This window comes from Tinamus guttatus, unplaced genomic scaffold, assembly GCF_059628265.1.
Source record: "Tinamus guttatus ecotype Peru unplaced genomic scaffold, ASM5962826v1 Tinamus_guttatus_pri_ptg000259l, whole genome shotgun sequence".
Lineage (NCBI taxonomy): Eukaryota > Metazoa > Chordata > Aves > Tinamiformes > Tinamidae > Tinamus > Tinamus guttatus.
In genome coordinates, this window is record NW_028288793.1 from 289,188 (window position 1) to 302,782 (window position 13,595).

The 13,595-nt window shown below is 62.7% G+C and overlaps 2 protein-coding genes across 2 annotated transcripts; both read right to left on the minus strand.

The window, feature by feature from the left end:
• Positions 1-659: 659 nt before the first annotated feature.
• Positions 660-8,002, minus strand: ETNK2 (ethanolamine kinase 2). The gene is made up of 8 exons (XM_010224719.2): positions 7,712-8,002; positions 4,208-4,467; positions 3,522-3,659; positions 2,400-2,542; positions 2,204-2,287; positions 1,701-1,876; positions 1,197-1,270; positions 660-891 (listed from the first exon to the last, which is right to left on the minus strand). The coding sequence occupies exons 1-8, from the start codon at positions 8,000-8,002 to the stop codon at positions 819-821; spliced, it is 1,239 nt and encodes a 412-aa protein (XP_010223021.2). The 3' UTR covers positions 660-818.
• Positions 8,003-10,259: 2,257 nt separating this feature from the next.
• On the minus strand, positions 10,260-13,040 carry REN (renin). The gene is made up of 9 exons (XM_088526869.1): positions 12,934-13,040; positions 12,364-12,520; positions 12,170-12,293; positions 11,836-11,954; positions 11,497-11,693; positions 10,979-11,101; positions 10,722-10,866; positions 10,551-10,649; positions 10,260-10,465 (listed from the first exon to the last, which is right to left on the minus strand). The coding sequence occupies exons 1-9, from the start codon at positions 13,032-13,034 to the stop codon at positions 10,304-10,306; spliced, it is 1,227 nt and encodes a 408-aa protein (XP_088382995.1). The 5' UTR covers positions 13,035-13,040; the 3' UTR covers positions 10,260-10,303.
• Positions 13,041-13,595: the final 555 nt, after the last annotated feature.

The following is a 13,595-nucleotide window of genomic DNA, read 5'->3' on the forward strand; positions in this document are numbered from 1 at the left end:
CAGGCACCGAGCGGCTGGGCACCAGCTGTCACGAGCAGGGCAGTGCTCAGCAGGGGCCTGGACAGGGGTAGAGCTGCTGCCCGTGCCCACATTGGCTTCGCCCTCTTTAACCCCCTACCAAAAGAGACCTGAGGCTCCGCTGCGCCCCGGAGCGAGGATGGAGCTGAGACCCCGTCGCGGGGACCAGGATGCTGCCAGCAAAGCCCGGAGCGGGGAGAACAGCAGCAAAAAGAGACCTCGGAAGCAACCAGGCATGGGCAGGGGCTGCATTGCAGGGGGAGCAGGTACCTGGCGCTGCCCGCAGCGCCGAGGACGCAGCCCGGCCACGAGCAGCAAGAGAAGCACCCGGGAAAGCCGCTGTTCCAGGGTGGGAAGGGGCCGGGAGGGACCTGGGGCTGGAGCAGCAGCGAGGGGGGTGCAGCGTGTGCGTGGGGCGGCTGCAGCAGCCGGGCAGCCCACTCAGAGCTGTCGAGCGGCGGGGACACCCGTGTCCCTGCCTTGGGGACAGCGCAGAGGGAGCAGCCCGGGCGCCAGGCGAGCGGCGGCAGCGCCAGCGCCGCTGGCCCCGGCGTTAAGGCGATGGTAAAGGCTTGCTGGTGGAGGCCGGGGCCTCGCTGAGGCCGTGGCCCTCTGTAGCGTCTCATGGTCCAGTCTCAGTGTGTCCAGGGTCTCCTTTAATCGGTGGCTGGGGCAGAGATCCTCTTCCCCCTTCCCACCATCGGGATCTGCCCTCGGCCCCGGCTGGGAAGGGCGAGAGGGAGGCGAGGGCTGGGACGCAGCAAGGACAAAATAGCTCAGGGTCTCGCGGGCCGGAGATGCTATTTGGAAAGCTGCAGGGCTGTGACTACCGGCTTCATCTTGAAGTACTGTTTAAATCTGAGCTTTGCATATCTGCCGAGAGAAAGGGAGGGACGTGAGACGCCTGCTCCCGCGTACAGAGCATCCCTGCAGCACGAGGGCACCGTGGGGATCCATTTGCTCCAGCCCTTTGCCACTAGACCACGCTGGGAGCAAATGCCAGGGACCCGAGCGGAGCTGCTGCTTTTCCGGGAGCTCCTAGTCCAAAGGAACGCGAGATGGCAACGGAACGGCTGCTGCCACCGGCCACTGCCCTGCTGGGGAGCAAGGACACGGACACGCTGCTGCTCGGGGCTGCTGTGGCCAAGGAGGGCCTGCCAAGCATGGAGCTCACTCACCTTAGGAAGTTAAAGTCTATGGTGGAGTATTTAGCTTGGATGAGGCCCCAGCATGCCCAGAGGAAGTGGGACGCCTGCAAGAGACAGAGCCCGGGTCAGAACCTGGCCCAAGGTGCCCTCACCCGTGGCAAAGCCACTCGCCGCCCTCCCGGCCACGTCCCTGCCCTGGATCCCAGCCCGACCCCTGGCTTTTCCGAGAGGATTTTCCGGCTGCACACGGTGTCTTTGGCCGTGTGTGCCCAAGGTTGCAGCCATCGGGGACACGCTGTCCATTGGCAAACAGTGGTGGGTGGCTGGAGGCCAGGGCCATCTTTGACCTTCTCCAGGGGCTTGGTGGCCCTGACATGAAGCCAGGCTCTTCGGAGCAGCATGTCTGGACCCAGCCCCACACCGATGCCCATGGCGGCGAACCACAGCATCCCCAGACCCCCAACAAGCCCTTGTCCCCTGTTCCCTGCAAGAAGGGCCACCTCCTCCCCACAGGTGCCACCCTCGGGCACTCACTAAGGAAAACTTGTTCACTTGCACGTAGAGAGCCTCCAGCTCCTTTTCCGACACCACCGCTCCCCGGCCTCCTTGGTCGCCCTGCGTGAGCTGCTTGTAGGCCTGCAGGTAGGAGCGCAGCCACTGCAGCTGGGTGTCCTTGCTGGGGTACAGGCGGTAATCCACCTCCTTCACGCCTGCGGAGAGCCCGGTGTTACCGCGGACGGCGGGAAGAGGACAGGAGGAAGGGGACGGTTTCTGCAGGGCAGAGCACGCGGCCAAGGGGCTCCACGCACGCGACACCCATGGGTGCAACCACCGCGGGTCCAGGCATCACGGGGCCCAATAGAAGGAAAGACCCTCCCTGGCTCATCGTTGCATCCCAGCGCGGCCCTCGGAGGAGCCGCCTCCGTTTCCTATGGGAGCACGGGGGATTTAAGCACATCCTCCCTTCCTGGAGGACGTGGAGAGCACTTGCAAGCTGGGGGGTGGCCTTCGGTGTCGCGGAGAAGAGCCCAGCTCACCCGCAAACTCGTTGAAATGGTTCCCGATGTCGAAAGCCTGGTAGTTGTAGCCGGTGTACTCGTAGTCTATGAAGCGCACGTGCTCTGCGGGGGCAAAGCGGGACGTGTCACAGAGCTGGGGACTGAGACCCGCACGCCAGGACACGGCTGCAGGGACAGAGCCTTCCCAAGGGGCCCCAAAGCCCCCGGCACCCACCTTCGGTGCCGTTGTAGATGATGTTCTTGCAGAGCAGGTCGTTGTGGCAAAGTACCACAGGAGACCCCAGCTGGGAGAGGGTTTCCTTCATCCAGGCCAGCTCCTGCTCAAGCACTTCCAGGCTGGGCATGTCCGGATGGAGGCTGGGGAAGAAAAAGGGGTGGAATCACCGCTGCTCACGAGAGACCTCTTGGGAGGACAGAGGGAAGAGTTGCCCCCTGCTTCCCTCCACGCGTTCTATATACGGGTTGACCAAGAGCACGAGGCAGCTCTAACGAAGCTGGTGGTGGTGGAGACACCAGCGTGGGGTGCCCGTGTCTCCTCGGATGCTCCATGCAGCATCCGTGGCACCGGCACGGGACATCCCCAGCCTGGCCCTGCTCGCTGGTCCTACATCCATCCCCGAGTTTCACAGATCGGCACAAGGAGCCCCCAGCGCTCGCTGGCGAAGCACCCACATAACCCCAGGGCACGGGGAGGTTTTTGGACTCGCCGCGGGTACAGATTCTTTTAATAAATTCCAAAGTTTCAGTTGCAAGAAAAGCTCCCGTTAATGATTACCCCGCTGTCGGGATGCGAGGGGCAGGTTTGGGCGACGCGCAGCAGCGCGAGGAGCAGCCCCGGCGCCGGTCACGGCCGCGGGGCCGCAGGGTTAATCATTCGCTCGCCCTCGGGAGCCTTCCCCGCCATCAGCATCGGCGCATCCCTCAACGCGGCCACTCACCTGGCACGAACCCGAGCTCCCGGCGAGGCCTGGGCCGCCCCAAAAGGGAACGGATTTGCTTGGAATGAGGCCTGCTAGCTCTGATCCATGGGGGATTTCTAGCATTTCGAGCAGGGCTGAGCTGAGCCCCATCCTATCTACAACTGCAAACGCAGCCCTCGAGCCCCTGCTTGCAGGGCTTCATCCACATGTTTGCTTGCTGATGGAGCCAGTCCAAAGGCAGCTGGTGCCAGCATGGACACATTCCCCAAATCTCCTGCTCGCAAATCCCAGATTCCAGCAAAGTTTTACCTGGGAAGCGGGGCTGCCTCCCCCAAGCCCGTACGAGCAAGACAGAGACGGATGGGCAGCGGATGCCCAAGCCAGAGGTTGGCTCTTTGGGATCCCTCTGCCTTTACCTGGGGTTGGATACCTTTGGGCTGAGGTCCATCTTCACGAGGGCGAGGTATTTGTGCAGCTTCTGCCACAGGATGGGCTTGGGGATGCTGCCGTTGGCGTGGATGGCGTGAACCCGGGCCATCTCCTGGGCCACCAGCCTGCAGCGAGGCACACAGAGCAGGTTAGACCCCAGAGCAGCCCCCCTGCAAAATTCAGCCTCTCAAAAGCAGCTCCCCAAAAGCAGCGCTGAAAAAGTCAGCGTCCAGATGGCCAAAATTCCTCTCTGCAGCATTTTTAGATGGGTGTCTTTGAAAAATCTCAAGATACTGCCTAGGTCAACAGCAGCAATCCCCTTTCTGGGGTAAATTCAGATAAAAGACGAGACTCTCATGCAGTTCCCTTCATGCACCAAAACACAGCAAAAAACCTGCTGCTTCCTTGGCATCACCAGGGAATTTGGCCTGGGGATCCTTCATTCGGCTTAAGAGATGCAAGAAATACCGCAGAACACAAGATAAAATAAAATAAAATAAAATAAAATAAAATAAAATAAAATAAAATAAAATAAAATAAAATAAAATAAAATAAAATAAAATAAAATAAAATAAAATAAAATAAAATAAAATAAAATAAAATAAAATAAAATAAATATTGAGGAAAGGGAGAGGAAAGCACCCGCTTGGCATTGCTCCCCACAGCCCCCCACCTGAATATGCAGGGGTCCCGCACGTGGTCCGGTCCCAGGGCGATTCCCGGCAGGAACTCGTAGCACAGCCCGTTCTGGAAGGCGCAGTAGAGGTCGGGGGCGCAGCCGTGCGCTTGCAGCACCTGGAAGTTTTTCAGCTCCGTCTCCCGGTCCACAAACAGCTCCGTCTTCCTGCCGTAGACGCGCACCAGCACCGCGTCGGCCATGCCCTCGTCCGTGTAGCAGGCCACCAGCTTGTTGGTGATGCCGTCGGTGAAAAGCTGGAAGGGGAGAGGAACACCGGGGAGTTGGGGACGGCTTCGTCGCAGCGCAAGCCCAAGGCAGTAACAAGCAGCGTCGGGAATAACCCGGATCCCTCAGCCCCATTTCTGCCCCGGTGCAATGATGGGAAAGGCTGGAACCAGCACCAAGCTGCAGCACCCACAGCTGGGAAAAAGCTGCGGCAGGTGTGATGAGTTTGGGAGGCCTCGAAGCTCGTTTGCACACCAAGGCTCTGCAGAAGCTGCAGAGCCCGGCTGGGGTGGAAATCCAGTGCCGCTTTTCACCCAGGAGCTGTGGAATAGCTAGAGGTGCCACAGCACCTGAGCCGCACTGGGAACCGGTCCCAAAATCGGCGCAAACACCAGCACTTGGTGCAAAACAGCGAACAAGGGCGAGCAAACACCATCCCCTCCCGCCGGGCCGCCCCGCGCGGCCGGAGTCGCTGGTAGGCAGAGACGTCGCTGCTGGGGACGTCTCTTGTCACGGCTCTGACGGCTCCTCGCAGATGGAAAGCGAGTTTTGTTCTCGCGCCGCCCGGCCTTGGCCGGCTGCCCGGGCACATGGAGCCCCCGCGGCCGCCGGAGCCGCTCCGGGAAGCGGAGGCCGCTCCGAGCCTCGCGTCCCGCGGAGCCTCCTCTGCTCCCGCCGTTTCCTTCGTCGCGTTCAGTTCGGCGGGATGCGATGCTGCCGGCCGGGATGGGAGCGACGGCTCGTGCCGCGGGAGCAGCGGCGCTCGGGATGGGACAGGCGCCGTCTAATTTTAGACCTCTCACTCGGCAACTCGCCCTCCTATATGGGGTGCCTATATATAGGGCTCCCTATGCAGCCTCTGGAGGGAATCTCAAAGCGCTGGAATTAGATGCCTAAAGTTAGCGGCACAGACGCCCCTCTCTGCACAGCTGCTGTGCGGGGGGCTGCAAGCGGCCCCGTAGTCCGTGCCATCACCTGCAAGCAGAAGATTTCAAGCAACCAAGTGGCTCTTCCCATGCACAAATAATTTGTGTTTCTGCCACACTTTGCTGCCTCTTCTCTTTGTCCAAGATACCAGAAATTCAGGCAAAAACTGCCCTGGCCCTTGAGCCGATGCCCTGTGCAAGCGGCGTGCGGGGACAGCTCCACGCAGAGACACCCAGTCCTCGTTGTGTTTCATTTTGTTTTGCTGCTCCACAGCCCAGCGAGCCCTTTCCAGACATTTTAATGGGATTACGGAGCCTTTTGCCCCCAAACCAGCAATTTTGAAGACTGGTGTGTCATTAGTTGGTGCATGCACAGAGAGGGTCTTGGTTTGGAGGTGGCACCTCCTGCAGCTCCTTGCAGCAAGCACGGATGCTCGGGAGACGCCCGGAGATGCTCCTCATGGATCCGGTGTGCCAAAGGTGCAGCTGCGGCCCTCGGAATCCCAGGAGCCTGGCAGCAAGCGCCGAGCGAAGGCCTTGGAGAAGCAGCTCTGGGCTCCGCTGCAGCCGCCCTCCTCCTCCTCCGGCTCCCCCGGCGCGCTGCCGCCTCCCTGCACGCGGACACGGCCCCCGCGGGCGCTCCCGGCTCCGCTCCGGCACGTTTCCCACGCAGGGAATGAGCGATGAGGATGCAAAGCCCTGGGAAGGGGCATTACCTGCAGCAAAAGCATCTTCTCCCCTCTGGGGATGAGCATCACCGCAGCAGTGCGGAGAGGCAGCCCCTTTTCCTCCCCATCTTCTGCCCTCTCTCTGGGAACTTTTTAGGTGCCCCGGGCACAGGCTGGTACAGCCGGAGCGAGCAGCTGTGCCCGGTGAGGTGGTGTGAACCGGGCGCCGCTCCAGGGTGCGCAGGGAAGCTAACGGGAACGCTAATGGGAACCAGCTGAGACGCAGCGCGCAGCTCCAGCCCTTCCTGAGGAGCTCTTGTGAAGCAGTAAAGGGAAATGCACCCGGAGTTTTTTCCCAAGTTTTGTTTTGTTTTTTAATTCAAAACATGCACACGCATGAGCTGCTGCTGAATACTGAACCCCCTCCAGGGCTCGGAGAAGACCCGGGTATCACAAAGCTGGGGTCTTTCGTGAAGGTCCCTAGGCCACCAGCACCAGCGAGACACACTGTCCCCTCTGCTGTGCTAGGTACTGTGCAAACAGAGCCCAAGACACTTCCTGCCCTTAAAACTTTGCAGTCTGAGGAACTCTCAACTCTGAGCTTCCTGCCTACCACCATCTGCCCTTTCATATGTATTTTCCTGCAGCTTCTTGTATTTAATTACACTTGGCTATTAATACATTTTTAATGACACTCCAGGCACACGGGAAGCATGTGCCCTTAGAGGACGTGCATACACACGTACACGCGCTAACGCGCATCGAGCTCCCGGGTTTCCCCGCTCCGGTGCCCGCTCCTAGGAGCCATCGAAGGCGCAGATGCCCCTGGCCCACACGTGGTACCGGAGGGTGAAGCAGTTGGGCCGCACCGGTGAGCTCCGTGCGGACCCGCTCCCGGTGCCAGCTAGTTTCTCCCAGCCGCTGCAGCCACCGCTGCCAACTCGTGCCACCTGAGCCCGGGGCTGAATCCCAGTTCCCATCCCAAGCCCAGCATCCAGAGCAATAGTCCCAGCAGAGGCAGGAGCCCATCGGGAACCTCAGTGGGGACGGACTCCTGGGAAGAGCCCCCTCCTGCAGTGGTGGGACCTGGCAGCACCCATGGGGGCAACGCGGGGGGAACACGGTGCACAGGTCCCCAGCCTTGATAGCCCAGCAGACCCTGGGGACACTCTTGCATCTGCAGCCACCGCTCAGCAGCCCCCTGAGGGGTCCCCAAAGCCTGCGGGGGCTGGAGGCCTCTGCACACCTGAGCAGCCCCAGCTCTAGTCCCAAAGTGTGCGTGGGGGACGCTACGCCCTCCTCGGCAGCCCTATAGCCCCCATAGGATGGCCTATAGCAGCCCTCAGGCAGGCCCTACAGCCTTGCCAGGTGGACCCTATAGCCAACCCAGGCAGGCCCTATAGGGCCCCCCGGGGTGCACCCAACACCACCCCCAAGGACAGAGCCAGAAACCCACGGGTGGAATTTACAGCCGCATCAGGTGGGACCTATAGACCGCATCAAGTGGGGCTTATAGACCCCACTATAGACCCCCAGGCAGGGCCCTATAGCGGCCACCAGGTGGGTCCCACAGCCCCCTGGGTCTCCCCACGCCCGGTGCGCGGGCGGGATGCGGCGGCCGGTCCCGGGTGTTTGCGGGGGCTCCGCGCATCCCTCCCCCGCCGCGGCGGCGGCCGTACCTTGGTCTTCACCCGCGCCGTCTCCCACGCGGGTCTCAGCTCCCGCATGAGCCGCAGCGCCCCGGGCAACACGTCGCCCTCGTCCACCGCAATGCCGAGGTGGGGCACGGCCAGGGCCCCCCCGCCGCCGCCGCCGCCGCCCCCGGCCCGCGGCGGCCCCGGGCAGTCGGGGCAGCGGGCGGGCGGCGCGGCCATGGCCACCTCGGCGCGCCCCGCGCCGCGGCCCATGTGCCGGGGGCTGCCGCGGGGCCGGCGGCCGCGGGGAGGAGCCGGTCGCCGCTGCGAAGCCATGAGTCACGGGCCCTCCTCCTCCTCCTCCTCCTCCCCGCCGCCCGCCCGCCTCCCGCCGCAGCGCCCGCCCGCCCGCATTGTGAGCGCAGGGGGCTGCGGCCACCGCGCCGTGGGCAGCGGGGGGGAACGGGGCACCGAACCGGCACCGCGGGGTGGGGGGGGGCGGGACGGGGCCGGGCAGCGCCGCCGCCGCGGCGGAGGGGAGCGGAGCCGGTACCGGGGAGAGCGGGGCCGCGCACCGGGCATCGCAGCGGGGGAGGCGGGCGCTGAAGCGGCACCGCTTCGGGGGTAGCGGGACCGAGCACCGGTACCGCGCAGGGGGGAGTGGAACCGCGCACCGGGACCGCGGTACCCCGTACCGGTGCGGGGGCGGGGGGGAGCGGGTATCGCGCCGAGGGGAGCGGGACCGAGCACGGGGGGAGTAGAACCGCGTACTGGATATCGCGCTGAGGGGAGGGGATCCCGAACCGGCACCGAGCGGGGGTGGAGCAGAACCGCGCACTGGCACTGCAGCGGCTCCGGCCTCATGGGGAACTGGGAAGGGCGCCTGGCCCGGTCCCAGTGCCCGGTACCCCTGACCCTCTCCTTGCTCCCCCTTGCTGGGGTACCGGGCCAGGGGCCCCTGGGGGGCTGGAAGGGGCACCCACAAGGTGCCCAGTGCAGCAGGGCAAGTCACAGCACATCCCGCTGGGAGCCTGGCTGCAGGAGGGACACGTCCCCTCTGGAGAAGGTGGCTCTGCGCCGTTCCATGCATTAAGCACCATATGGATGAGGGGCACAGACAGATTAAATTGTCCCATTAAAATGCCCATTAAAGATGGGGCATTGCTTGTCCTTTGCCCCCCCTCTCCCCCGGCCCACAGCACGCTGACACCGCTCCAGCCTCGATTCATTATCAGAGGAAATAACAAGCGCACGTGGCTCGGAGCAAGGAATGCCCCCTCCAAAGTTTACAGCTGGCTGCAGCCGAAACCGGCTAAATGGACCGTGGAGACTTGGGGGGAATCGTTTAAGGAAGGGGAAAAAAATAACACAGTCTGTTCCTTGTATTTCTATATATAGCACCACTCTGTCACTTTTAATAAGATGGTCGTAATTGCTCCGGCCTCTTTGCAGGGCTGAGTGTGGCCTAATTGCTCGGCCGTACCCATGGTGAGTGTTAATACAGGGCGCTGCAGGTTAGCGGGGCCTTGGGGCCAGGGCTGTGCCACGGGAAGCGGGAAATTGTCCCGGCAAAGGCCATTAAAGGTGTTAATAGACCGGCTGCAGGGGCCCGGGACAGCACTGAGCAGCCGGGAAGGTTTTGTTCCTCCTGCTCAGGACAAGTGTGCCGAGTGGGAAGAGAGCCGGATGCGAGACACATCCTATTTTAGGCCATTCCGACCATTTTCCAGCAAAGAGCGATAGCCAGAAGCCATTGTGTGTTTTCTTGAGCCAACCCCCCATGCTTTTCCAAGCTCAGATCCGCTTGCGTCCTCTCCTTTGCAGCAGGGCATCGGGCAGAGGAGACCCAGGTTTTCGGTGCTTAAAGGAGCTTCACATTCCCCCCAAAAATCACTGCAGCCTGAGAGGCGGCTGGTGTCAGCCTGTGCTCCGGGCAGTGCTGGGAACAGCGGCTGGAGCCACCAGGGTAAGGAAAATAAACCAGACAGTGGGTTTGCAAACTTGCCATCGCACTCTGAGGGCTGATGGCATCTTCGGAAGAGGGGTGCAACACACATTCATGAAAATAAAGTTTATGCAAGCATCGGAACAGCCCCCATCATTTTTTGTGCGGATGCACTGGCACGAGCAGGGAGTGCGTCCCGCTCTGGCACAGGGAAGGATAAAAGCAGAGGAGCCGCTATGGCAAATTCCAATAAAGGAGCACTTGTTTTCCACTTCTCTTAAAAGTCTGCCCCATTTCTCTCTCCTCTGCAAGAACAAGCATCGATTCAGCAGCCTGGTGCTTTGAGGTTTTGTTTAATGCAAAGTTGTGGAGGGGGATAGGGTTAACACCAGCTCAAACAGTCACCAAATGCAGCCAGGTTATTTTTTCTCCCACTCAAAGAACAACACGGCCTGTGACAAATCGTCCCTCCTCGGTACGGCTGCAGCCTCCCGGCACTGCCGGCTTGGCCACACGCACGCTGGATTATTGCACATCCCCCTGATCCGCCCGGAGCAGCCGCGATGCTACTGGGATCCCCGCTCCGGATGGGCTCCATAGGAAAAGCAATTGAGGCCCGGGAGCAGAGGCTCTGGGAAGCAGCAGCGGGAGAAGGGGAGGCTCTGCAGCGGCTCCCGTGCGGAGCGGAGCCGTCACAGGGCTGTGGCGAAGCCGATGCGGTTGTTGCGCCGGTCGAACTTGGTGTAGTAGTGCCCGATGAAGCTGGCTCCTAGGATCCAGAGGGGACCGGCTGGCGGCGGGATGTCCAGGCCCGAGAAAGCCACCACGCAGATGTCCTCACCGTACTGGGATTGCTGCAAAGGGCAGGAGAGCCACGCGGTGACCGCGGGGAGATTCCCGGGACACCCTGGACACCCCTGTGGCGGGACACCGGCTTACCCGGAGGACGTACGCGGGGCCGCTGAGCCCGTACGCCTTCCCGCCCAGGTGGAAGGAGATGTTGGGCAGCTGCGGGACTTTGTCGCAGTCCACGACGAACTGGGGGAGGAAGGAGATGGGGCTGAGGCGCAGGCGCGGGATGCGCGCGCAGCGGGATGCGGCATCGCTCACCTCCCCCTCAGCCATTTCGGCCGCCCCGATGGCCTTCATGAGCACGGACACGGGGCCGGCCGGGCCGGTGATGTAGGACGCGCCGGTGTCGATAGCCACCGAGCAGCCTTCTTTGCAGAAGAGCATTTCAGCCCCTACGGACACGCTGGAGCAGAGCGGAGAGGGGTGTGCGGCAGCACGGCCGGATCCCATCCCCGTGCAGCCCATGGGCTTCTCCCTGCCCGTCCTCACGTGCCGGGAGGGCAGGATGGTCTCACCCCTTCATGCGGATCTGCCAGAAGCCGCTTTTGCTGACGCTCAGGTAGTGGAAGTCCCCGCTGTAATAGGCTGGATCGCTGCCTCCCAGGATGATTTCGCCCCCGGGTTGCAGAGGGGAGTTCCTGCGGGCAAGGCAGGCCCTGGTTGCCCCCGGGGTTGCCAAACCAGTGAGCAGGAGCAGCAGCAGGGCATGAGGTGGAGAGCAGGGGGTGGGAATTTGCACATGGAATGGGGGAAGGTGCCTGGAGAAGGGGCGCTGCTTGTCCTCTTACTTGGAAGCTCTGCAAAGAGAGAGATACCGTGAGCCTGGAGCCGAGACCGGCCCGACCCCACGCCTCAAGCTGTGGCTAGGCACAGCCAGCTGCTGCTTTTTCATTTATTTGCACATTTTGCTGCCTCAGCTGCAGCACTGCGTTTGCACCCAGCTGCAATTCTCCAGCAGCTGGAGGCTTTGCACAATTTAAAGGCAATGAACTAGGCAGAAGCAGCCGGTGCTGGCGCCCGCGCTCGGACCCACCGGCTGTAGTAGACAGAAAACACGTCCTCCTTGAGGATCTGCTGCGAGAGGATGCGGTCGAAGACGGGTGTGATGCCGTCGACGGCCTGGCTGGGGTAGCCCATGCCCAGCACACCGTCGAACCTGGCGAAGATGAAGGGGAAGGCGGGCAGCGCCGTGGCCTCAGCGAAGACCTGCACGATGGGGATATCCGAGACCTGGCGAGGGGAGGGGCATGAGGGTCTTTGCAGGGTGCTCAGGGGGCCAAATCCCCAGCGGAGCCCCTGGTTTTGGGTGGCTCCTGTTTTTGCAGTGGGGAGCGGAGCCGTAAGGGGTATCTCTGGCTCCGCTCGCGCTCACCATGACGACGTCCTGGCTGAGGAAGCCTTTGACGCTCCCCGTGCCGTAGCGGATGGCGAAGCCGGTGCCGTTGGCTACGTACGTGCGCGACTTGGACGAGTCGTAGCGGCTGTGGGACACTGGGGAGAAGGGGACGAGCATCAAAGGATGCCCCTGCTCCCCCAGCCAAACAGGACGGGTGTCCCAGCACTGGGGGCTCCATAGGAGCAGAGACCCCGGTGCTGCAGATAGGTGAGCACCCCCAGGCTTCTCCAAGCAGATAAGGGACCCTCAGGAATGAGGGCAGGCGGCGTTTCTCCCCCCAGCCCCATTCCCGGCGCATCCCGGCACTCACCGCAGGCGCTGTACAGGGGCGAGCACTTGCGGGACGGCACCCACAGGTTGGCGGAGCCCGTGTCAAAGACCACCTTGAAGGTCTGCGCCGGGGTGCCGATGCTGATCTCGCCGAAGTACTGGGTCTGGGGACAGCGCGGGACGCGTCACCCGGGGGCACGGCCAGGAGCCAGCTGGGCACAGGGGGACACTCACGTCCAGGTAGTTGGTGAGGACGGTGGGCGCCGTCCCGTTGCGGGGCCCCGCCGTGGCGCGGCGCCCGCTCGGCCGCAGCTCGGGGAACACGTCCGACACCTTCACTCCCATCTCCTGCAGCGTCTGGCGGATGGAGGGCATCCTCCGCAGCGGGATCCTGCGGGCGGGGAGGCCGTGGGCACCCCCGGCTCCCTCCCGCCCGGGACATCCAGCCGGGTGGCTCTAGGTGGCAGCAGCTCCCCGCCGGGCACGGGCCGGCGTTAGCGGAGCAGAGCCCGGCAAATCCCGCTGCATGGCAAGGGAAGCTTCTCCAGGGTCTCCTTGCTCTGTCTTTTGGAAGCGGGGATGCTGCTAAGCTGGGCAGTGCTCAAAGGGAGAGGGGAAGAAGAGCAAGTGAGAGCAGAGGTGCTGGCAAGAAAAAGAAAAGGGGAAGCAAAGGTGTTTTCTGGCTGCTCCAAAGACACGTGGCTGCCCCAGGGGCTGCGCAGGGGGGTCCTCAGTGCTCAAGCCCCAAGAAAAGCGGGGAGGCAGCAAGACCTGCAGCCCACGAGCAACATGCAGGGCTGCTACCTTTGCAGAGCCTGCGCTGACCAGGGGAAGATGCCAGCGCTGCAGGTGACGGCCACAAAGAGCAGGCACCGCCGCAAGGCGCTGCTCCGTCCCGCCGGCATCGCGCGCTCTCCCGGAGCCACCTCCTCCTCCCGCAGCGGATCCCTTCGGGTCTCCAAGGGAGGCTGCTTTTATAGCCCGAGTTCCTGCATCCGCGTGGGTTTCTCCTCCCTGGGGAGGGCTGGGGATCGGTGCCCGCTGGCACCCCATGCCGGCAGCGGGACACACGGCCCAGGCTGGCAGGTGGGCACCACCAAGGAGCCGCGAATACCTCGGCGCCGCGGACCCACGCGCTGTGCAATTAATAGCATTGCTGCGTGTCAGCACCAGGCCATCGTTAGCACGGCGTGTTTGGCACGGGCCGAGTGCCTGCTGGTGTCAATCAGGGGAGCAGCATTGGAGGCAGCATCCGGGCTTGCTCCGCCAGGGACACGGAGCATCCTCCGGAGCAGCTTTATTAGCCCTGTGCGAAAGGAGATGCAGAGGGTTTTCCCAAAGAGCCTCCTTTCCCAAGGAGGATTTTCCCTCATGAAAAGCAGGTGCTGGCACCAGCTGCAGCCCCCTCAGTTGCTCCAGACCATGCTGCCCTCTCAGGCACTGCCCAGAGTGGGAAAAGCACCATC